Below are 24,374 nucleotides of genomic sequence, written 5' to 3'. Positions count from 1 at the left end.
GGATTTCCCAGAATCCTCAGGGGTGAAGTATTAGCTACACTCAGGGACCCAGCCCAGATCAAGTAAAAAAAAAAACCTCCAGTTGTGATACCTTTATTAGTTAAGAACATTTTTTGGTAAGTGAATAAAACAGCATCTAGCTCTGACACATCCCTGATTCTGGGTAAGTCATTAAATCTCTCATTGTTCTGGGCAACTGGTCTCTATTAGACTGGGTTGCAGAAATGCCGATTCTGTGGGTAGAGGGAATTTCCTCTTTTGGGAGTCCCCTATATCAGTGAAATCACAATCCAGTTTATATCCCTACTTAATCCTTTGGAGGTTTTTCTTTTCCTACAAATCTCTACTACTTTTCATTCTGCCTTCAAGAAAAGTATAATTTCTTCCACAAGGTAGCTCTTCAAATATCTGAAGGCAGCTATTATATTTATTCTTTTTTCTCCTTTCTAGGTTATACAGCCCTAGTTTTTTCAACCAAACCTTGTATGGCATTGTCTCCAATCTTCTCATCATACTGGTTGCCACCCTCTGGATGCACTCCAGTTTGTCAGCATCCTGCCTGAAGTGTAGAGCTCTGAACTGAACACAATATTCCAGATGGCATCTAACCAGGTCAGATGACAGTGGGACAATCACCTCCCTTGTTCTGGACACTATGGTTTTATTAACACATCCTAAAACCTAATTAACTTTTTTGGCTAGAATGTCACATTGCTGATTCATACTAAACTTGCAACATAAACCATCTAGGTATTTTAAAATAATAAATGCTATTGATAGATTTCATTTTTACACCACCGGCATCTCCCTCCTATCACCAATCCAGAGTGCCATCCTCTTCTAAGAAAGGATTAAAAAAGAGGAAAAAATTAGTTAAGCACAATTAATCAATACAATGAAAAAGTCTGATATTACATACAATGTTGCATAATCATAGACCATCATCTCAACATAGAAGCAAGAGAGAAATATTTTCTATTAGTTCTTCTTTGAGATCAACTTGATCACCAAAATTTCCCATCATTCAGTTTTGTTATTTCCATTTATGTAGTTGTGATGCAGTTAGTGGCAGTGTAAAGAGTTGTGGGAATCCCCCTTTTGATTGAAGAGGTCCAACATGAAAGAATTCATGAACCCAAAATATTAGTGGCAAAAGGATGTTTTATTGGCACTGAGAAGTCAGCTTTGCTAGGAAGGCAGACTTTCTCAGTGGCAAAGTCCTGTTAAGGAAATAGAGGTCCTGGCAGAGAAATAACAAAATGTTTTCACTGAGAAGAGGGTCTTTTCACAGCAGGCAGGAGTCCTGGTAGGCAGCTATGCCAAGGAGAGAGGTTTCTTGCTTGATAAGGCATAATCCTGCTTCAGACCTCTTCAAGTTATGAATTTAAAATTGTGTTTTTTACAGAAATCTGAGACTGAGGTTTCAATTGAATGAGATTCTTTCAATGTTTTCACTGCCTCAGGGCCTAGATTTCTAGTTGCTTGAAACCACTTAAGTTTCAGCTATTAGGAGTGGTCCTGGTTAATTTTCAGCTCAATAGAGGATGCAGCTACTCAATAGAAATACTCAATAGAATCCAGGTCCAGATCTCCAGCTAAATGAGACCACTTAAGTTCAAGCTAAGTGGGGAGTGGTCCTGGGTTATTCTTTTTTTTTCTTTTTTTTTCCTTTTTAAAAATATTTTATTTTATTTTATTTAATAATAACTTTATATTGACAGAACCCATGCCAGGGTAATTTTTTTACAACATTATCCCTTGCACTCGTCTCTGTTCCGATTTTTCCCCTCCCTCCCTCCAACCCCACCCCTAGATGGCAAGCAGTCCTATATATGTTAGATATGTTGCAGTATATTCTAGATACAATATATGTTTGCAGAACTGAACAGTTCTCTTGTTGCACAGAATTGGATTCAGAAGGTAAAAATAACCCGGGAAGAAAAACAAAAATGCAGATAGTTCACATTCGTTTCCCTGGGTTATTCTTAATGAAACCACTTAACTGTCTAGAAGGGTGGGTCTCTATCAGAGAAGAATTTCAGAGTTCACCCCAAAAGTCAAGGAGGACAGCTTCAGGGTTCCCCCCATCAGTTGGAGTCAGTGTTTCTCTGATTCTGTTCTACTTTGCATCAGTTCATATAAATTTCCTAGACTTCTCTGTATTCTTCATATTTCTCATTTCTTACCACTCAGTAATCTTCCATAATATTCAGGTAACATAACTCATTTAACCATGTTCATCTACTTTATTCCAAGTATTTTGTTCCTGCAAAACATGCTACTATTAAAATGTTGGTGTGTATATATATGGGATCTTTTTTAATTTTAATTTTTTAATTTAATTTTATTTTTTGTCAGACTGGGCTCTCCAGACTTCTTTTCATCCCCCTGCTCGTCCTCATTTTGCTACTCTGGAGAAATCTCCACTTGAGATCTTGCTCAACTGAATTGTGGTTGCCTGCTATTTCAGGAGAACCCAAACTAAGATCCACTTCATTCACATTCTATTCTTTGAAATTCTTCTACTTCTCCTCCTTATTAGTCACCTTGTCCTGGCTAGAGTAACCTTCTTTTTTTCTTTTACTCTCATTATTTAGTTCCCCTTTATTTCCTTTATGCTATAGCTTCTCCTTCCCCATTAAAATGTAAGCCTCTTGAGAATAATACAGTAGGGACTGTGGACTGTGATGCATGTTTGTATTTGTATCCTTAGCATAAAATCTGACAAACAGTAAATGTTTAATAAATGCTCTATTTATCTGTCTGCCCTATCTCTTTTTCAAAGACCTCCTTGGAGTGTATTCCTAATAGCAGAATATTTGGTTCAAAAATATGGACATATTAGTTACTTTCTTTGCATAATTTCAATTTGCTTTCCAGGATGACTGGACTAATTCACAGCTCCATCAACAATGCATTAATTGCTTGTTATCTTTCATTTTATTATTTATAGGGAGTTCTCTACGCAATCCTTTAAAGCTCTAAGTTTAAAGTAGTTGTCAATTTGCATTAGTGAAGGGAGGTTCCCCATTGGGAGTTTCCTATGATGATGAAATCACAGGACTGGTCCAAAAAGGAAAAAAAAAAAAAAAGGTGCCATTTTATGAAAATTTTCACGTTATTTTCATCTGTCAAGATTTTGTGGATTTTGCCTTTGATATCCCAGCCTTTCATCATGAGCAAATCTGATTCTTTTAAATCAGATTTTGTCTTCTTTCAGATTGTTGATTGTTACAAGAAAGTTAGAGACAGATCCTTGCAGTATTCCACTAAAGGCTTGGCATTTTACCATTCTTTTTTTTAAACCATAATTCTCCCTACCCTCTGAGCCCCACTTCTCTTAAAGTTTCTATTCAAGTCCCAAGACTTACTCTAGGCAAATCGAAATCTTAGTATCTCATGGAACTCTGCCAACCTTTTTCATGTATTCATCATCAATTTTCTTGCTTTCTGCTTCTACCTACCACTATGATCAATACTATATCCCCTCAGTGTCTTGTCTTGTCTCTGGATTTCTAACCTTATTAAGCACAGCTGAATCCCTATGCTTTATCCTAGCAGACAAGTGTACAAGTCCTATATTCCTTTTATTTTATTTTACATATGGGAACTTAAAAGTACTATAGTCTGCCTGGACTTATGTTTAGGATATGAAATAATGGAAATATTTAGCCTGGAGAAGAAAAGATTTAGAGGAGATGTGATAGTTATTTTTTAAATATAGGAAAGGCTGGAATGAGAAATAGGGATTATACTTGTTTGGTTTGGCCCCAGAAGACTGGACTAGGAGCCAAAGGTAGGTGATGCAAAGAGGTAGACTGAGTTGTTTAAAAAGGGAATGGGCTGCCTCAGGAAATCACAATGTCTTCCTAGGTAGATCCAGGTAGAGGCAAAAATAACCATTTATTGGTGTTATAGAGATTTCTATTTAGGAGTAGACTAGGAGTTTCTGAGGTTTCTTCTAGTTTTTAATTTCTGCCATGTTATGCTCCATTTGTCAGGCAGTCAACAAGTATTTATTAAGCACCTACTATGTGCCATGCACTATACTTAACAGTGGAGATACAAGGAAAGGCAAAGCAAGACCAAAGTGAAATTCTTCTTTCTAATGTAGTAGACAATATGAAAACAACTATGTACAAACAAAACATATACTGAATAAATTGGAGATTATTACAACGAGAAAAGGCGCATGAATTAAGGAGTTTTGATAGTACTTGTTTCCCTTGGTTCTGGGTGGAGGGAAGATAGTCTGGGTCAGTATTCCTGATTCTGAAACCTACAATCTGCTCCTAAACTTCCTTTCAGAGTGAAAATAACAAAATTAGGAAATACATGACTTGATGGGATCCTCAAACTACTGCCCGCGGGCCAGATGTGGCAGCTGAGGACGATTATCCCCCTCACCCAGGGCCATGAAGTTTCTTTATTTAAAGGCCCACAAAACAAAGTTTTTGTTTTTACAATAGTCCGGCCCTCCAACAGTCTGAGGGACAGTGAACTGGTCCCCTATTTAAAAAGTTTGAGGACCACACTTCAGCTGAGGATAGAAATGGGACCTATAATTTCATAAGTCTAGGGAACTCCAGAAACAAGAATCTCCCTCTATCAATACAGGTTGGTACCTTCTCTGCAACTTAAAGTCTTAGGAATCTGCTTAGAACTCAAAAGTATATTACAGTCAATCAACAATTAAGCGCTCGCTACATGCTGGGAATAAAAAGGCACAAATTAAACAGTCCTTACCCTCCGGAAGCTTATGCTGCATGAGAGGAAACATGCATATACACACTCCACACACACGTTGTATATCTATAGCTATGTTTGTGTCTCTATAGCTTATTTTACTCCCATCTTCCTTCAATGCTAAACTGTGAAGTCTAAAGCGACTCCTTGTGTGTGGGGGGTGGGGTGGGAGGGGCAATTGGGGTTAAGTGACTTGCCAGGGTCACACAGCTAGGAAGTGTTAAGTGTCTGAGACCAGATTGAAACTCAAGTCCTCCTGACTTCAGGGCCGGTGCTGTCTAGGGGACTCCTCAAGCCTGACCACTGGAACCCTCCTTTCTGGCTTCCTTCCCTCTCTTCCGCCACGCCCCCTGTCAGTGGTCAGAGTGGAAATGCTCTCCTGGCCTGGGTCCAGCCCCGCGTCAGAATCCCAGAAGATTTTCTTTCTTGAACAGCCCCGGGATTGCCTTTGTGAAGACCAGGACGGGCTCCGTTATGTTCGCAGGCTCTCCTGCCGAGACCGGAGCTAGGTCTTCCACCTGGGCTGCGCCCAGCTTTTACCTGGCCTCAGTCCCCGCCCACATGGAGTCCTGCCTTCCTCTTCCCGGTCTTAATTGGCTGACGTAGGAAAGGCTGTTCTCTATTGGCTGTCTTCCAGGGGCGTGTCCACTGCGCCACCTGCGGGGGTGGGGCCAAGGCTGTCGTTCAGAATTTAGCTTAAGCTCCTACCCGGTATCTACCCCAAGCACCGCCTGCGGGCCGAACTCTGTCCCACAAGCACGACTAGGGTCGGGGTGCGGGCGGGGCCGAGCACTGTCGAACCGGGCCGAGTCGGACCTGGCGCAGGGCGGAGCTTGAGGCTGAAGCCGGGAGGCGGCGCTACGGGGCCCGCTGCATCCGCCGCGGGAGGACCCCCAGCTGGCGGACTGCCGATCAGGATGCGGGTGTCCCCCGCCCGGCCCCGCCCGGGCCGCGAGCAGCCTCGTGCTCCTGCCTCTGCCTCTGCTCCCGCCTCCGTGTGGGCCGCGCCCTGCCCCGCGCTGCGGGTGCAGGTGCTGGTGCTGTTGGTGAGCTGCGCCTCTGCTAGAGCCTGGAGCGAACCCCGGCGCGGACGCTTGCTGCCCTCGGTGCCCAGGACCTCGCTGACAGCCTCGGGTAAGAGCAGGTGCCGCGCCGCCGCCCCTCCCTGCCCAGCCCCGTCCTCCGCGGTTAGCGATCCCCCCAGTCACCGATCCCCCTCAGTCCTCCCTTTCTCCTCCCTCTGCTACGGATCGGGGAGCTCCCCCGATGTCAATCCTTCGCTCCCCTCTGTGCTTGCAACCCTTTTTCCTAAACGGGGAACTCCCTCACCCTTACGTTCTCAACCATTTTTTCCCCCTGAGCCGGGAATACCCGGGTTCCTATTCTCACAACCCTTTTCTATTGATCTGGAAACTCCCTCATCCTTAGGTTTACAAACCATATATATATGTATATTTTTTCATGAACAGAGAGCTCGCAGTTTTCTATGTTCCCAATCTCCCTCCGCTGCACACCCTCCCCGATCAGGGAGATCCCCATCCTTATTTTCCTAAAAACCCTTTTCTCTTAAACAGGGAATTGCCTGTGCCCCACCCCCCATCTCTCTGCTGCCCACAGTTCCCCCACCCCTGTTTCCCCCATCCCTGTGCTGCTCAGAATTTCCTCCCCCAACGCCCACCTCTCTTGAATCAAGAATTCTTCCATCCGTGTGTTCCCCCCAACCACATACCCATCATAGCTGTCTGTGCCCCTCCCCATATCTCCAGTCCCTGTGTAGGAGACCCATTCCTCCCTCTTCTAAGTCCAGAATCCTCCCCCTCCCACTCATTTCTGTGCCTCTGCTTTCCCTTTTCCCTGCCCCATTCCCTTAGCATCCTTGTCCCTGGGCATGCTGAACTCTCCCATATTTTTTATTTTCTCCAAGTCTCTAGGACCCTATCTACACCCATTCTTGCCCTGCAAACCTTCAATTCCCGGATCCTACCCATTATGCAGCAGTATTTTAAAAGGTTTAGAGGGGAAAAAAGACCTCTTTTCAGATGTTGTAAAGGACTGGGAGGTGCTAGGCTTATTAATGAACCCTCTTACATAATCTTAAGCAAAATAAGTTTTCCGGCCTTAATGAGTTCTAAAGATTGTTGGGGAAAGGAATGTTAGAGTAAGGCAAGCTAGTTTCTAGGGGAAAATCTTTCCTTTGATTTGAAAGGAAAGGAAGGGAGGCAATTATGGACGTGTGTACATAGAACATGGGTACAATCTTTCTTTACCATTTGGTTTTTAGTGTTAGCACTGGGTCAAAGGTGGCAGTAGGATAAGGCTGAGCAGATGGGGCCAGGCCTGGAAGCTATGCTACGCAGATATATCATGGAGAAAATGCTGTGTGAGAAAGGGCCTCTAATCATGGCATCATTTTGTGTAGGTGGAGTATGCAGGTATTGTGAATTCAGAGGGTAAAGCTGCAGTTTTAAGCTAAAACAAAAAGAAAAAGCCAAAATGTGGAAGCTAGGCAATCAGACCATGGTCAGTGCCTGGAGGTCCAGATGAAGCAAGAAGCCACAAGCAGGAACATAATTCAGGTATACAGAGGAAGATTAAGGAGCTTTGGATATTGTATTAAGGCAGCAATATCTGGAGTGGACCAGAGCATGGCCCAAGTAAGCACAAATCCTTAGTGTGGGGGAGGGAACAATCCCCCAAAATCATGGGGAGAAAGTTAAAGGGTATTCTTAAGTTACATCCATTTAATAAACATTTAATTTCCTATGTTCCTATGAACAGATATGACTGAAGAGAGCCCTATCACTAGGGGAGATATTCATTTAAGTAAAATAGTCCCTTACTTGGGATTTATGAGATTTATAGTTTAGGGAGTTAAGAAAAAGTCATAACTTTAATATCCAATGTTACTTGATTGGGATATTGGATAGTTGCAAAACAAATTGCTATGTGGGATTCTAGGGAACAACATTGTGGTTAGTGGATAGTGACTAATAACTCTTTTTACTCTGGAGTTAGATTAAATGGGAAATAATAATAATGAATGATTTAATGAGAGAAGGCATTTAATACACATCTTAGTGTATTTCTTTAAACTTTGCTTCCTATAATGAACCACACTGTTTAGGAGGAGAAATTAGAGATAAATAAGTATTTATGCTTTTATTTTTAATAAAGAACTATGTAATTGTCTGGATAATTTGCTGAATTCTTTGCTCCTCTGCTAGCAGCACCTGGGAACAGCATACATACTCAATTGTACCTAAAGACTTCATGGGCAGTTAACATTTATTCAACAAATGTGTTAATTCAATAAATGTTCATTAAGTGCTTACTGTTTCTAGCCTATTGTGATTAGTATAAGCTTTTCTTTTGTGGCATTTACAATGTTGTAGGAGAACTGGAGACATACAGAACTCAGCAAGACAAGTATATCAGAGAAGCAAAATGAAAATGCTGTATGAGTTCTGAAGGGAAAAGTCATTGCTAACAACAGGGAGATGAGAGAAGGCTTTGTAGCAAAGGTAGTGTTTGAGTAGGACTTTAAAGACTGGGTAGGAATTCAAAGGGGAAGAAGAAGGGAAGGGAACAAACATTTCTTAAGTGCCATTATTTCTTAATGTGCCAGGCACTGGGCTAAGTGCTTTACCAACATTATCTCAACAGGTGAAGGGTGGGGGAAATTTCAGTCATAAAGAACAGTGTAAGAAAGAAAGTGCAAAGTGTATTTCATGAACTGGACTCTGAACAATACAGTACATGAACAATAGAATGCTATGGGGTTAGGCTAAAGAGATAAGATGGCAATAGATTGTGGAAATCCTTGAATTCTAGGCAGAGGAGTTTGAGCCATGGGAAATAGCTTTGAAAAGAGGCATGATATTGTCATATCTATGCATAATGAAGATTATTGAGGAATGTAAAGAAAGAATTGGACACTGGGCTGTTGCCTGTAGGGCAATCAGATAGGATGGGGCTGTCTTGCCAGACTGAAGATGTTTCCTCTACCTCCTAATTCTACTCTTTCCTCTCTAGAGTCGGACCCTTTCCTCACCCGGTTCTCTGCCCCTTCGACCCAAAATTACTCTGTCCTCCTTGTGGATCCTGTTTCCAATAGACTTTATGTTGGTGCCCAAGATGCCATTTTTGCTCTGCCCCTACCTCTCACAGAGGGGAGAGCCCAAAAGGTGAGAGATGGACATGAGGGAGAATCTAGCCCTCAGGACATGTAAAAGCTCCTTGTTGTGTGGTGGGGCTTCTTGCTGGTCAAATGAGTCACTGTGGAGGGAAGAGTCAGTGTAACAGGGAGATTCATGCTGATCAAAAGGCATTAGATGGATAAAGATTATTGTGTTGAAAGGAGGTCTTGGCAAACTGGAAGGGATGGAGGTTGGGGGAATGAGAGTTTTATATCTATATTTATATCTAATGTTTCCCATGAAACGGTGCTGAGAACATGCATGATAACTTGGAGGGGGCTCCTAGGGATGCTGGAAACCATAGTACCCTGTTTCCTTAGAGAGGGGCTCCTCAGGGCCCAAATTCCAAGATTTTTTGCCCATTTTCCCTACTCTGATCTGGCCCAAAAGGCTGTGTAGAGAAATATTAGGAAGCCTAGGGAAGTGGGTGGTTACTCCTAAATCTTCCTCAGATTGACTGGCCAGTGCCTGAAGCCCACAGACAGAGCTGCAGAAAGAAGGGCAAGAAGGAGGTGAGTATAAACTCAACCTCCAATCCTACACCTTGGCCTGAACATATTTTACACTTCCACAATGGACTCAGCCCCACTTGACTCAGTCATTGACCATCTCTCCCTCCCTCCCCCCCCCAACTGATGTCCTGGGTACCCTTTCCATCCCTCACCCTCTCTGACCCCAGCTGTCTCTCACCATTGCTGACTCTATTTGAAATCTCTGTCCCTGATGCTTCCAGTTTACTATGACCTCACTGATCCCCTGTCTTTGTTTGACAAATTTGATTCCCAGGCTGATTGTCATAATTACATTCGAATTCTTGCCATGGTTAATGCTTCTCACCTTCTCACGTGCGGTACCTTTGCCTTCGACCCACAGTGCGGGATCATTGTGAGTGACTGGATATAGGGGGAATATGTGGAAGGGAGGGATGCATGGGAAAGGGGTGGGGATGTAACGAGAATATGGAGTCATTGTGAGCTGTACTTGGGAGAAATGTGGGAGACATAGGGACAACACAGGATGGGATGGTCATAGAGGTTAAGGTTACTGAATATATAGAATTAATGATAGGGTAAACCTTCAAAGGCCTGTGACCCATTATCACTTCTTATCATTATACCTCTATTCCTGTGTCCTTTTCTCATTCCCATTCGCCAAATCTTGCTTCCATCTTCACTTTACTCCCATGGTCCATGTCCAAGCTATGCCCCTGCTCAAAGTAATCAGCCCTTAGTTTAGTCAGAAAGCTTAATTAACTTGCCCTTATTATATGGTCAAGTATATATATTATATCTAAACTTAGATATATACATAAGGTATATGTCTAAAATAGTATAGGTTCAAACCCAGACTCGAACCCAAGTTACTCCAAGGAGGAGCATTCTTTTCATTAACCTCCCTTCCAGTGTTCAAGTAAAAGAACACAAAGACATCAGACTCATAGCCTCTTAGCACTGGAAGGCAACTTACAAATGTCTATTAAACTTGTACTGGAGCATTTCCTATCTCTAATATCCCATTCCACCCTTGGAAAAAAATTTTGAAAGGAAGATTTCTCTTGAATTGAGCCTAAATCTGGTGTATCTTCTGCCTTCTATTTGGTTACTCATTCTGTTTCCTTGCTTCAGGCAGAACTAATATAATACCTCAAAGGAGAGAGATTAGTCATCCTGTGTGACAATGGTACAAGGAAAGAAGAAAAGCTTTCTTTCTTGAGTAAAGGATCTTTGAATATGTAGTAGTTCAGCAAAGATGATCAGAAGTCATGTCCTCGCATGTCAAGTCCAACTCTGGGAAGATCCTCAGGCCTTACTATCAGTATCCTGGTTTGACCATCCTTTCTGGGGTCACTCTTCTTCCTCTACATCAGTGATAACTACCTCTTCATTTACCTGGATAGGGAAGGTTGTCTGAAAGGGCCACTCAACTTGAAAATGCTGTGGCTTCCTCTTTCTATTACCATCCACTCTCAACCTTATTATTTCCTGTTATTCTTAGACTTTGTTTCCTGGCTTCTAAGCCACTCGTTGATGTATTCAGGGTTATATCTATTCTGTTTTGCTAAATAAGTAAGTTCTCTCAAGCCCTTCTTGGCTGCTGCAAAGGTATCTGCGGTTGTCTTCCTATACCTTTGGGAGGTCCTACTATATTAGATGATACAATTTAGAGCTAGAAAAGAACTTAAGAATTCTGTCCTTTTTCTGTAGAGGAAAATGTAGAACAAAGAGAAGGGAACTGCCCAAGATAATACAGATTTTAAGTAGCAGATGCTAAATTTAAACCTTAGTCCTTGGACTCCAAGTATAGTATTCTTTCTACTATACCTTCTAGCTATTTGACTTAATATCTTTGAGATGGGAAAAAAGAATATTAATAAATATTAATACCAATGAATGTAAATTCATGGATATTTACATACATATGCACATACATACATACATATAAATGCAAAAAATTCCTTTAGGAACTGTAGCATCTTTTTCATCTGTGCCCATTTTAGTTGGTCTTAATTTCTGTTTCTATACTGGACTTGCCACTGTGAACTGAGGAGTCACTTGCCAAAGTGTACTCTCCTAGATTTACTTCTGGGCTTGTAAAGCCTTCAGATCACTTCCATTGTCCAACTCGACTTAGGAACATGTTCCTTTTGGCTGCCACCTATATTATCATGGGATTCTGTAATCCCATGGCCAGAGACTGAAAGAGAAATCAACTCATGAGGCATAGGAAGATCTTAAAATTGAAATTTTGATGACATAATAACAAATATCCATGGGGAAGAAGATGGTTATAGGGCATCTGAAAAGGTGGATGTGACTGCATAAGCAGCTCTTTGATGAATTCAGCTATGAAAAGGATATATGGAAAAGATGGATATAGAGACATATAACCAAAGAAATCCATGAAAAGAACTTGCCAGTCTTGGTAGAATACTGTGGAAGCTTAAATACTAGAAAGGGCTGAAGCTTGTGAAGTGTTATATATGGGATTAAAAAACCCTAATAACCATATAAGGACAAGGTAAAGGAAATGTGGTTAGATAACACTTCATAGGAACAAGATTCTGGGCCTTTAATAACCTCTAAGCTCAAAGTGAGTCAGCACAGAGGGGTAATAATAGGGCCTGACCAAGGCAAAGGAAAGTTAGACTATATGGAATATTGTGGCCAATTCTGTATAACATATTTTAGAACTCTACCAAGATGGGGTTCACCCAAGGAAGGTAGATAGGATAGGAAGGAAAGTGGAAGCTAGTTGAAGGTATTAAGATGCCTTAATCTAGAGGAGAGAAGACTTTATAGGGAAATTGTGATTCCTGTTTTAAATATCTGAAAAGTGTGGATGATGTGGAAGACTTGTTCTGCTTGACCACAGAGGGCATAACTAGGAGAAAAAGAAGATGGTAATTATAAGGAGGCAAATTTCAGTTTAGTATCAGGAAAAAAATCCTAACAATGATTGTTGTCCCATGTTGTAATGGGTTGTTAATGGAAAAATGAGTTTCCACGTATTAGCAATTTATGTGACACCATATTGGAACTCTTGTAGAGAAGGGGGTAACAAGCTACTGGCAAGAGTTGGTCTAGCTGTCCTTTAAGGTTGCTTTGCATGGCGTTAAGGAATTTCTGGTAGAAGTTTAGATATAGAAAAGAGCAGAAAATACCTAGAGAACTAGAAGGTGCCCAGAATGGCTGAGTCTACATAGAGTTTGTACTGGAGAATAGTCTTAGATAGAGAGATTAGATTAGGAAGTGTGGACCTCAAATATCAGGGTAAAGCATTTAAAGCTTTATGAGGGGGTACTAGTGAGCTACTGAAGGTTTTTGAACAGGGAAGGACCATGATCAGAATTGTGAGTTAGAAATAATAATGCATTTCTATAATATGAAAGATAAATTCACAAGTACCCCATAGCAGTTTTACAAATGAGAAAATTGAGATTTGGGGAGATAAAATAATTTGTTCAGGGGCAAATAGCTAGTAAGTGTCAATGGCAGAATAGGAAGCCAGGTTTTTCTTCTAGTGATAGTATACAGAATTGGAGGAGGACAATCTAACTTTTCAGGAGACTATTATAACAGTGCCAGCGTAAGGTAGCTAGTGTAAACAAGGGACTGGATAAAAGTCACAAGACTGGAACTAAGGTCGTAGTCATGGGTGCAGAAGTGAAGGTGTGGATACTTGACTCCCATCCCAAAAGGATCCTACCATCTTGCTCCCACTTAACTGTTCAATGGCTATCACAGCTTCTTGCTCCTATTCTTTTTTCTGTTTCAAATTAAGCCCATTGGCCCTGAAGGGATTGTAGGACCATGGATTTAGAATTAGAAAGGGAGCCCATAGACTTGCCCAGAGTCTTATAGCTAGTAAGTATATGAAGTAAGATTTGAATGTAGGGTCATTCAGACTCCATGTCCAATGTCCTCTCCATCTTGTCTCAGAATTCCTGAGGACTTTACAGATTGGGCCAAAATGATAAGTTAGGAATGGCTTGGAATTATGAAAAATTTTAATTTAATTCTACAGACAGTTGTTAAATACCTGTTATGTATTAAGGTTGTGGGGAAAAGTCACTATCTTCAAAGAGCTTACAATTGAATGAGAGAAATCTAACATTTACACAGAAAAGTGGGTCAAAGATGAGACTGGTTTCACATAAAATGCCTCAGTGCAGCTTAAGCAAGAAGAGATTGATTTCAGCTTTTCAGAGGAGGGGATTCAGGGAAAGCTTCATGGAAGAGAGAATATTTGAGCTAGACCTTGAAGAGAGAAATTTGAACAAATAGAGTACATTATAAGTACATTATAAGTACATTATAAGAATGGAGGATAGCCAGTACTAATATTCAGAGGTGGGAGAAGGCAGGGTGTTATTGAGGAACAGCATGAACCTCAGTTTGGCTGAGGAAAGAGAAGTGTAAAATTTCTGGGAAGAAAAATGAATCTGATTTTGGAAAGCCTTGAATGCCAGACCAAGAAGTTTGCATTTTTTTCCTGAAAAATGCTGAAGTTTTTTGAGGTTTGAGGAAGATTATTTTCAAAAAAAGTGCTTTGGAGTCTCAACAAGCTGGTCTTGTCTTATCCTTCTAAGCTCTGCTTAATCTCTTCTTCTCTTTCTTGGTTCTTGGGAGACTACCCAATAATTTGATCTCCAAACTACACATTTGTTAGCCTTTTGGTTAAAGTTCCTAATCTTGATCTCCCCTCCCCTATGTATTCACTTTGACTCTCCTCCCCATTTCCTCTATGGGAAGGGAAGGTTCATGGAAGGGCCAGTGGAAGGGTTGAATGAAAATTCATGATGGTATTCAGAAGAAAGCCCCAGACTTCATGTTCTTTCTCTTATATGGAGAAAAATTACTTGAGTAGGGCCTCCTAATGGACACGGAGGGCAGTGTAGGGATAGAAGAAACACTCAGAAAAGGGAAGAATTGAGGGGAATTTCTATTTGATTCTCTACTAACTCCTTCTGTGTTGACTTCTCTTTCCCATTGATCCTGGATGTTCTGTCATCCCAAGTTAATTTTTTCCTGTAACTTTTATACTGGGGGCTTGGAAGCCCCCAGACTAACCTTTCCTTATGACCTCCCCATAACCTAACATTGACCTGCTTTGTGACTAATGCCTTGACTGGACATTGACCCCCTATGCTGACCTCCTGTGTTGACCCCCCTACTGATTCCAATGTGGTCTTGTCACTGCTCTCTGGACCATAGGACGTATCCAGTTTCCATCAGGTTGAAAGGCTAGAAAGTGGCCGAGGGAAATGCCCTTTTGAGCCAACCCAGCGGTCAGCTGCTGTAATGACTGGTAAGTGGGGGGCAGAGTGCTCCAAGATTTATTTGTGTCTCCCACCATTCTTCTGAAGAAATGTCTGTCCCCTACTGCTCTTTTCAGTGTCTCTGTCCCTAATCACTCTCCATACAATATCTGGCATTTCCACATAGTATCTCTATTTCCAGTCTCCCCATTTGTTTTTCTTTAGGGGGTGTCCTATATACTGCCAGCATGAATAATTTTCTGGGGACAGAGCCAATTATCTCTCGGGCCACAGGCCCAGCTGAAGAGCGGATCCGGACAGAGGTCTCACCAGCCTGGCTAAATGGTAGGGAAATGGCAGAAGACGATCTAGGAGCCCCTTGAGGTGGAAGAAGGGCTCTGGTGTGTCCTGGCATGGTATCTAAAGTCTCCTGTCTCCCTAGATCCAAAGTTTGTGGCAGCTATATCCCTGAGCCCAGCCGACTGGGGGGAGGAGGATGGAGACACCGAAATCTATTTCTTCTTCACTGAGACGGCTCGAGACTCTGACGTGTTTCAGCCAGTAAAGGTCCCACGTGTGGCTCGTGTGTGCGCGGTGAGGTTTCTTTCCTCTCTAACCATCTGCTCTAAGCCCCTTCTTCAGCATTTCCTGTAACTCTCGACCTCTTCCTCTTGCTTTGCCCTGACTCTCTCTATCCTGGGAATGGAGGGTCTATGGGGGACATTGTTCTTCCTCTCCCTTAATTATTTTGGTTGCTGTCCCTCTTGCCTCCTCAGCATGACCTTGTTGTACCATCTTTCTCCATTTTTGCTCTCCCGGTCCTGAAAGTGGGAAGTCAGGGTGGGGATGTTGGACAGCTGATCTCCCCATGTATGAAGACTTCATGTGACTCCACATCTTTGGCAGTCCCTCTACCTCTATCTCCCTATATCTGTCTTCACCTTGAGATGAAGAAATCTGGGGTTACCTCCCTCCATTACTGCTGACTCCAAATAATATCTCTGTGTCTCCAGGGAGACCTTGGGGGTCTGAAGACCCTCCAGCGGAGGTGGACGACATTTCTGAAAGCTGAGCTGCTGTGTCCAGGGCCGACCCATGGCCGAACCTCCAGCATCCTGCAGGATATGACAGCCCTGCGACTGAAGCCTGGCAAAGGGGTTCCCCTCTTCTATGGGGTCTTCTCCTCCCAGTGGTGAGGAGGGAGGTACTGAGGGGGAAACAGCAGGGTACAGTAGAAAGAATCCTGGATTTGGAATTGAAGGCTCTGGGTTTGAATCCTAAATCTACTATTTACTGCATGTGTACTTCAGCTTAACACCCCTGGGTCTCAATTTCTTTAAAATGAAGTTAAACTAAATGATCCCTAAGCACTTTTCTAGATCTAAGTATATTTTTATAAAAAAAAAAGTGTAATGCTTTCTTGTCTCCAACAATTTGTTTCAGATTTTTTTTTCTCCAAGGTCCCCAGTGTCCCTCCCTCTCCCATGCTTTTGTCAGAATCTCTGTCCCTAATCACTTTCCATACAATATCTTTCCTCAAATTATTTCCACATCCCAATCCTTTACCCAGGTATAGGTCATCCCCCTTCAGCACCCTAACCTCTGGTTTCTTGGCATCTGGTTCCTCAGGGATGGAGTTGCCATTTCTGCCATCTGTGCCTTCCATCCCCAAAACATTCGGGCTTCAATGAGTGGCCCATTTAGGGAATTCAAGCACGACTGCAATAGGGGAGTGCCTGTGATGGACAGTGATGTCCCCCACCCCAGGCCTGGAATGGTGAGTCTAGAAAGAGATGGAAGAGGGCAGGGGAGGATTGGAATTCCCCCAGAGAATATCCTTGTAAGTCCCTCAGGAATCCCCCCCCAGGCTTTTCCTTACCCCTAGTACCTATCCCTTTCTAGTCCCTCCTCATACTTCTTCCTTTCACTCTCCACTCCCCAGTGCATAACCAACCAAATGAAGCTGCAAGGCTTTGGCTCATCACTTTCTCTTCCTGACCGAGTTCTGACCTTCATTCGGGACCACCCTCTTATGGACCAGCCAGTTTCCCCTTATGATGGCCAATCCCTGCTGATGACCTCCAACACAGTCTATCACCGGATTGCAGCCCACAGAGTGACAAGCTTGTTGGGAGAAGAGTATGATGTACTCTATCTGGGGACAGGTGAATCCTGGAATGTAGAATCTCAGGCTTGGAAGGGACCTCAGAGCATCTAGTCTTCTAGTCAGAATCTAGTCAGAGCATCTTCATTTGAGGAGGAATCCCCATTAGGACAACCTTTAGAAAAGGTCATTCATCTTCTATTTGAATATTTCTGATTCCAGGCAACTCACTGACTCATGAAAGAGTCACTGTCAGAAAGCTCTAGTCATTAGAAAGCTTGTCCTTAAGATGAGTCAAAATCTGCCTCTCTGCAGCTCCTCTTCCCACCCTCTCCCCAATTGATCATAGTTCCATATCCTGCAGTCAATTGATTATTCAAGCATTTCTTAAGTTTATTCCATATGCCCAGGGCTGGAGCTACAAAGATGAACATAACAGTCCCTGACCTTGAGGAGCTTGTATTCTATGGGAGGAAACAATAGCGTGCATACATAAGTAAATGCAGAATATTAAAAAGTCAGCTATATGTGACCCTGGGCAATTCACTTAACCCCAATTGCCTCAGCAAAAAAAAAAAGTCATTTCAGTGGGGAGGGCCAACGACTAGGGGAATCAGGAAAGGTCTCTTGTGGGTCTTGAGGGAAGCCAGCCCCTCTTTAAAAGGTGGTGGTGATGGTACATGCATTCTGAAATGGATAATGATCAGCAAGGGCAGAGAGCGGAGAGCCTACTGGAGAGTCTTGGATGAGGAACACACAGTAGGCCTGTCTGATGCTACCATAGAGTCATAATGCATCATATGCCTAGAAAGGTCAGGTGGAATGAGACCGGGATGATCTTTAAATGCCAAACAAAAGAATTTGCCTGTGAGTCTAGAAGTAATAGGGAACCTCGGAGCTCCTTGAGTAGCAGATTGAATGACATGGTCAGGTCTGTGTTTTGTGACTATTGCTGTGCCAGATGCATGGAGGACGGATTGGTACCCAGAGGGAACCATTAAAGAGCTCGCTGCAGTAGTCCAAGGGTAATCATGCTTTTATAGGACAGCCGTAGCTCTCCACGTGATAAGGAGATGAGCTTGATGGAGAGATCCCTCTGATAAGGTAGAAGGTCACCTGTAGTGTGGTGCTACCCCCAGGGTGACACTGTCACACATAGTGATGTGTCTATACCTACATAACACCGCACAGTGTCACAGAGGCAAATGCTCACACACAACACACATAGTGGTGTTCTAGCCCCCACCTGTTCCCCAGGAGATGGACACCTGCACCGAGCAGTACGGATTGGCTCTCAGCTCAGCATCCTCGAGGACCTGACCTTATTCCCGGAGCCTCAACCAGTTGAAACTCTCCAGCTGCATGATGTGAGTTGCCTCTAGTGTCCAGCAGACCTGAGGGGGATGGCTGTTGCTTATGAACCCCAAGGGAGGCTGTCTGATGACTGTGATGGAGGAGGCATCTTGGCTTATGACTAATTGAGGCTGGACCATTTTCCATTTTCCCTGCTTCTTCCTCAGGGTTGGCTCCTGATTGGCTCTGGCTCTGAGGTGACACAGGTAAACATCACAAACTGTGGCCGTCTCCGGAGCTGCAGAGAGTGCATCCTGGCCCGAGACCCAGCCTGTGCTTGGAGTTCCAGGCTCAAGGCTTGTGTTACCCACATTGGGGCAGGCGAGGGGTGAGCGTGACCTGAATTCTGAGTTTCTCTATCCTGTCAGCATGTCTCTGTCCGTCACCTCTGCCCTTCCAGTGTGATGTCTCTTTTCTCTGCCCCGTCTGTCAGCCAAGCTCTCCGTCTCACATCTCTTCTCTATTGGTTAGTCTGTCTGTCTGTTGTCTCTGTTCCTCTAGCGTATGTGTCTGTCATCCCCTTCCCACAGGTGTACTCTCTATGCAGCTTTTCCTAGGCTAGACCTTTTCCTAGGTCTCTTTACCTTCTGCTTAATAGTGATTTTTGCATGAAGGTCACAAATTTTAGCTATTGAGTATGGGGAAAATTGGGGCTGCCATGGGGAGATAGAAGAAGGTGATTTGGGAGGGGATAGAAGAAAGATAGGGAATGATTGAGTAATGAAAAGGTAATTATGGGAGGAGAATTAGTGGATGATGAAGGAATTATGAAGGATTATTGAGGGAGTGAGGATGAATTTAAGAGCTGCTAATTATGGATTAAGAGTGACAAATTATGAGAGATGCTGATGGAAAAGATTGATAAGAAAGGCTAAATGAGTGAGTGGTGGTAGTGGAAGAATTGTGAAGGCTGCAGTGGTAGGAAAAATAATGGGAAAGGGTTGAGAGTTTTGAGAGGTGATGAGGAGGTGATGATGGGATAGGATAACAGAGTATTAATGAGTAATGATAGGACAAGTTGAGGAATGACAGTGGAGTGACAGGAATAATAGAAGTGTTGGATGATAATGATAATATAATAGGGAAATGTTAGAAGATAATGATGGAGAATAATGATAGAGGGTGGTGGGAAGTAGTGGAAGGTAATTGGGAGTTTGGAGGGCTGATGGAGTAGTGGGAGTAATAAAGGAGATGATGGGAACAAAAGAGGGGTCCGTGATTTGTTTGTTTTTTTAACTGAGCTTTATTCTGATTCTAGGCTGCTCCAAGACATTGAGTTGGGGAATGCATCCTCTCTTTGCCCCAAGGAACCTGGAGGTATATGTGGCTGAAGAATGGGAGGAAAGGGAGGAGGATGTAGAAGCCTTAGTTTTGGATCTATTTGAAGGGTGTGCTAAATGTTAGTGCCACTTATGAACCCATGGACTCATACAGTCTCTGGAAATGACCCTCATTTGTCTAACTTATTGCCTGTCCTAATTTTTCTCTGGCTCAGTTCTCTCAGTTCAATTCAACAAATGTTTTTAAGCTGTATTTGTCATTAAGGGATACAAAAATAGCTATTACACAGACTCAGACCTGAAGTGCCTTACAATACAACAGGGAGAAAAACAAGGGCCCAAGTCACTTTGATATAGGAGAGAGTAGAGTGGATGCTGGGAGAAGTCCAAGCAAAGAGCTGTAAGATTTAGAGGAAGGGAAGATCTCTCTTAATGGAAATGGGAGGAAAGGGCCATGGGAGGCTTCCTGGAGGAGATGACAACTGAATTTGAGCTTAAATGAGAAAGGAATCTAAACAATAAGAGTTTCTGTGGGGGTAGGAAGAGTCCAATAAAGGTGTGGTACACAAAAGTAAGGACAGAGAGAGTAATCCATTTAGTCTGGAAGACAAAATTCAGGGAGGATAATAATTTAAGAGAAGGCTGGGACAGAGTCAAGTTGTGTAGATTCTCAAATGCCGGTATCTGAAGTTTATATACTCTATTTGGTAGATAGTGGAGAGATATTAAAGATAGAGATAATGTATATTAGAAAGATAACTTGGAAAGTGTGTATAAAGAAGGAAGAGAGAGTACAAGAGGGTGTTATAAGAGTCCGGGTAAGAGGTGGTAGCAAGTGTGAGTTGAGATGAGATGGATGTGAGAGAGATTGTGGAAGGATTTAAAATCAGTTGGTTTTAAGAACTTACGTTGTTCAGGGGTGGGGTGAAGAAGAGCAAAGACTCAAAGATAACAAGGCTTTGAGTTCTGGTGCCTATAAAGATGGGTGCACTACGGGGCAGCTAAATGGCGCAGTGGATAGAGCACCAGCCCTGAAGTCAGGAGGACTCGGGTTCAAATCCAGCCTCAGGCCTTTAATACTTCCCAGCTGTGACCCTGGGCAAGTTACTTAACCCCAGTTGCCTCAGCCAAAAAAAAAAAAAAAAAGATGGGGGCACTACTTACTGAACTGGGGAAGTTGAGAATGAAGAACTAGGGTAGGGAAGATGATGAGTTCAGGTGTGAACATATTGAATTTGAATGCAGTGAGTCCCTACGGCAGGAGTCCTCAAACTTTTTAAATAGGGGCCAATTCACTGTCCTTCAGACTGTTGGAGGGCCGGACTATAGTAAAAACAAAAACTTTGTTTTGTGGGCCTTTAAATAAAGAAACTTCATAGCCCTGGGTGAGGGGGATAATCGTCCTCAGCTGCCGCAACTGGCCTGCGGGCCGTAGTTTGAGGACCCCTGCCATACAGCATCCTGGGAGGACATGTCCTGTAGACATTTGGAAAGAATGAGGTTGAAACTCTGGGGAGAAATTAATGTAGTAGGTAGAGACCTGGCACCTAACTGGCTCCCCCTGCTCTTATGTCTCTCTTCAGCACCTCCTCTCATCCTGGAGGTTCCTGTGGTCCCCGCTGCCCACGTGGTCTTGCCGTGTTCCCCACGATCAGCCTGGGCAACCTGTGTCTGGCACCGGCCAGGGGGTCTCGTCAAAGATGCTGTGACTCCTCGGCTGGATGGGCTGGAGGTGTCGGTGACACAGGGCTCCCTGGGCACTTATGCCTGTGAATGCCAGGAGGGGGGAACCACTCAGGTGGTGGCTACTTATCACCTGTTTTGGGGGGAGCCCCAGGGCCGTGGCCGAATTGTGGGATCTGGGCTGGCTGGCTTTATCTTAGGAGCAGTGGCTTCCACTCTGATCTTGCTCCTGCTTGGCCGGCAGCGTCAGCGACACCGACAGCAGGAGCTCTTGGCGAGAAACAAGGTGGGGCTGGACTTGGGGGCCCCTCCGTCTGGGACCACGAGCTGCAGCCACGACCCCCCCTCCCCATCACCCTCCCCAGAAGATGAGCGGCTCCCACTGGCCTTGGCTGTGGGCAAAAGGGGCGGCAACCTCAATGGCTTCCCGCCGTCCTTCTTACGGGACTCCCACTCGGGCCCAAACCAAGCCCACATCCTGCTGACCACGGCACCGCTGGCCACGTGCGATGAGACATCCATCTAGAGCTGAGTGACTACTTGGCGCAAGAGACTGTTGGGGCAGCTGCCCTCTTACAGCAGTAACCGCCAGGCCCCGAGTGACCCCCGGGGACGAAATAATCCCTAGTCACAGAGGCCTGCGGGGGTCAGTCCAGCAGGGAAGGAGCACTGAATGGAGTTGGAAGACTTGGGTTTGAGCATCAACTCTACTACGCCTTCCCTGGATGATCCAGGACAAGTAATTTTCCCTTTGTAGGCTTTCCTCCTTTATGATAGTGGGGGAGGTGGACCAGCTGGTGGGTACTGTTTCTCCAGTCTGATATTCAGTGAGTCTGATCCTGTGATCCCCAGGGACCAGTGACTTTGAAAAGTCTGCAGGGGGCTCACGCTCACCTGACAGCATCCATCAAGAGAGCGGATGAATGTACTGAACCGACTCTGTCCTCCAACCCGATCCCTCCTCGTGGGATCTGTAGGTTTTTGTCTTTCCTAGGAAGGGGATGGTGGACACAGGAGCTTTCTGTGACCTCAGTGGCCTGGACTTTGTGTGAGCTACAGATCAGGGCCCTGAGGTCGGCCACCAGGAAGAAGGCGCTGTCTCTGAGAGGTGTGAGGAAGATGCTGAAGGAGGGAGGTACTCATTTACCGGCAGGGTGCTATCTGCCTCCCGTGGAGGGGCCCCTGTGTGCAGAGACACGGGAGTCCTGAGGGTCTGGTCCCTGGTATGCCCCCCAGACCACATATATGTATTTGAGAATGCATGGAAGAGCCTGGCTATGTGTGTCTGCCTGGCATATGTGGGTGTACGTGTTCGTGTGCTTAAGGAGATGTCTGCATTATCCGGGCTCTGCCCCCCCGCCTCTATCGTGTTACCTCTGGGCTGATCCCCCAGCCCACTGTGCTTGGGAAGCTAGTGGCTGGCAGCTGTTCTGGGGGTGGGTGGGCAACCTGTGTGTCCGCTTACTTTCATGTTTTTATAAACCTCTTGTGTGTATGACTGTGGTGACCTGCTGACCCCTGGTAGGGAAGGGAATGGGGTGGGAATGGGGGTGGATATGAATGAAGGGGAAACTGGGAGTGAGGGTGGGATTATGGGAACAAGGAGAATATGCAAACATGGGAAGGGGAACAAAAGGACTGGGGAGCAATGCTAGAAATGGAGGTGAGCATTTGGATCTTGCTTTGAATCCCATTTCTGGGTGAGTCAAGGCTCTTTTGTGCTCCCGTTGCTTCATCTGTAAAATGAAAGTGTTGGATTTGGTAATCTCTAAGGTAACTTCCAGCTCGATGACATGAAGGAAAGAGATAGTTGGAATTAATTGGATATCTAGGGGTGAAGGAAAAATGAGAGAGAGAAGGGGGGATGGGGACAGGGTGAGGGAGTAGATAAAATGGGGTGGGAATATAGAAAAAATGGGATAGGGTAAGCAGGATATGGGTATGTTTGTCAGTCATCATGGTCTAAAGTGAATTTGAAGTTTTATATTTTTTATGGAATATTCAACTTTATTAAAATGGTCTGAGAAACCTGGAGGTGTAAATGTGTGTATGTGTGTAACAGAGAGAATGAGAGAAAAAATGAGAGTGTGAAGGGAGTAGAGAGAGAGAAGGGAAAAGAAAGACAATCTTAAAAGTACTGGAAATGTGAGCAGTTACTCATTAAAACCGTATCCAAGACACCTATGTACCAAGTATTGATCCCTAGGAACACAAAGACAAAAATATAATTAGCATTTACATAGTGCATTAAGGCTTACAAGCGCTACACAAGTATCTCATTTTATCCTCAGGAATACCCAATAAGGTAGGTACTATTATTATTGTCATTTTATTGAGAGGGAAACTGAAGATAAGAAAAGTTAAGGGACATGATGAGGGTCACATAGCTAATATGAGAAAGACAGAGACAGAGAGACATAGACATAGAGACAGAAAGAGATGGGAGGAAGGGAGGGAAGAAGGAAAGGAAAAAGAAGAGGGACATGGAGACAAAAGCAGAGATAGGGGAGTTGAAAGAGCCTTGGTCTCACTACGTTGGAACTTTGAACAGAGTCCCTAGAATCATCCTGTCCCTATGTAAAATGGAATTTATGGAGAGGATCCAAGGGAGAAGAAAGTTGTATAAGGAGGGGGAGGGGAAGAGCCAGATGTATGGCTCCTTCACCAAGCAGGAGTCCCCTCCCCCCCATAAATGCACTTCAGCAAACAATAAGTGACTATTGTGTGCAGAAAGGGACACACGAACTCACAGTCCTTGTTTGGGGCCCCTGTCCTTGCTCAACCCCAGACTGGTTTGACAACCCCTGCCCAGAGGGCAAGCCGAGCTCCAAAGCGTCTTTGTCAGCCTCCCGAGTTCATGGCTCTCTATTCAGTGCTCCTACCACAGAAAGGTTCTGATAACCCTATCAATGATAGCAGCTGTCCTGAAGAGAAAATAGCCGTCGACCTGGTGTCCCGAGTCAGGAGACCTGGCTCTGATATGTTCCACCTTCGGTGTGTGCTGGGAAAATAGCTTATGGAAAAAGAGATGCTACCTGTAAACTGATGCTTCTGGGACCCATCTGCTAGAATGATGGTGAGGAAAGAGCTTTGCGAATCTTAAAAATACCGGAAATGTGAGCAGTGACCCATTAAAACCGGACCCAAGACATTTGGGGACACCTGTGTACCAGGTATTGATAAGTCCCAGGAACACAAAGACAAAAATATAATTAGCATTTACATAGTGCATTAAGTCTTACAAGCGCTGTACA

At 44.0% G+C, this 24,374-nt stretch overlaps 1 protein-coding gene across 1 annotated transcript; it reads left to right on the top strand.

Annotated features, from left to right (window-relative positions):
* Window positions 1-224: 224 nt before the first annotated feature.
* Window positions 225-23,152, top strand: SEMA4F (ssemaphorin 4F). The gene is made up of 15 exons (XM_051966744.1): window positions 225-239; window positions 5,442-5,880; window positions 8,779-8,930; window positions 9,395-9,454; window positions 9,729-9,827; window positions 14,657-14,750; window positions 14,926-15,045; window positions 15,143-15,294; window positions 15,714-15,892; window positions 16,330-16,477; window positions 16,643-16,865; window positions 18,062-18,171; window positions 18,325-18,485; window positions 19,416-19,474; window positions 21,021-23,152. The coding sequence occupies exons 1-15, from the start codon at window positions 225-227 to the stop codon at window positions 21,644-21,646; spliced, it is 2,637 nt and encodes an 878-aa protein (XP_051822704.1). The 3' UTR covers window positions 21,647-23,152.
* The last annotated feature ends 1,222 nt before the right edge of the window (window positions 23,153-24,374 follow it).

This window comes from Antechinus flavipes, chromosome 6, assembly GCF_016432865.1.
Source record: "Antechinus flavipes isolate AdamAnt ecotype Samford, QLD, Australia chromosome 6, AdamAnt_v2, whole genome shotgun sequence".
In the NCBI taxonomy this organism is placed as follows: domain Eukaryota; kingdom Metazoa; phylum Chordata; class Mammalia; order Dasyuromorphia; family Dasyuridae; genus Antechinus; species Antechinus flavipes.
The sequence above is the reverse complement of the archived record's forward strand: the minus strand, read 5'-3'. Positions and strand labels throughout refer to the sequence as shown.

Excerpts from the sequence above, each read along its gene's own strand:
- SEMA4F (XM_051966744.1), top strand. Across the intron at positions 8,931-9,394 it reads CAGAGGGGAGAGCCCAAAAG|ATTGACTGGCCAGTGCCTGA; the intron begins GTGAGAGATGGA and ends AATCTTCCTCAG. Across the intron at positions 9,828-14,656 it reads ACCCACAGTGCGGGATCATT|GACGTATCCAGTTTCCATCA; the intron begins GTGAGTGACTGG and ends TCTGGACCATAG.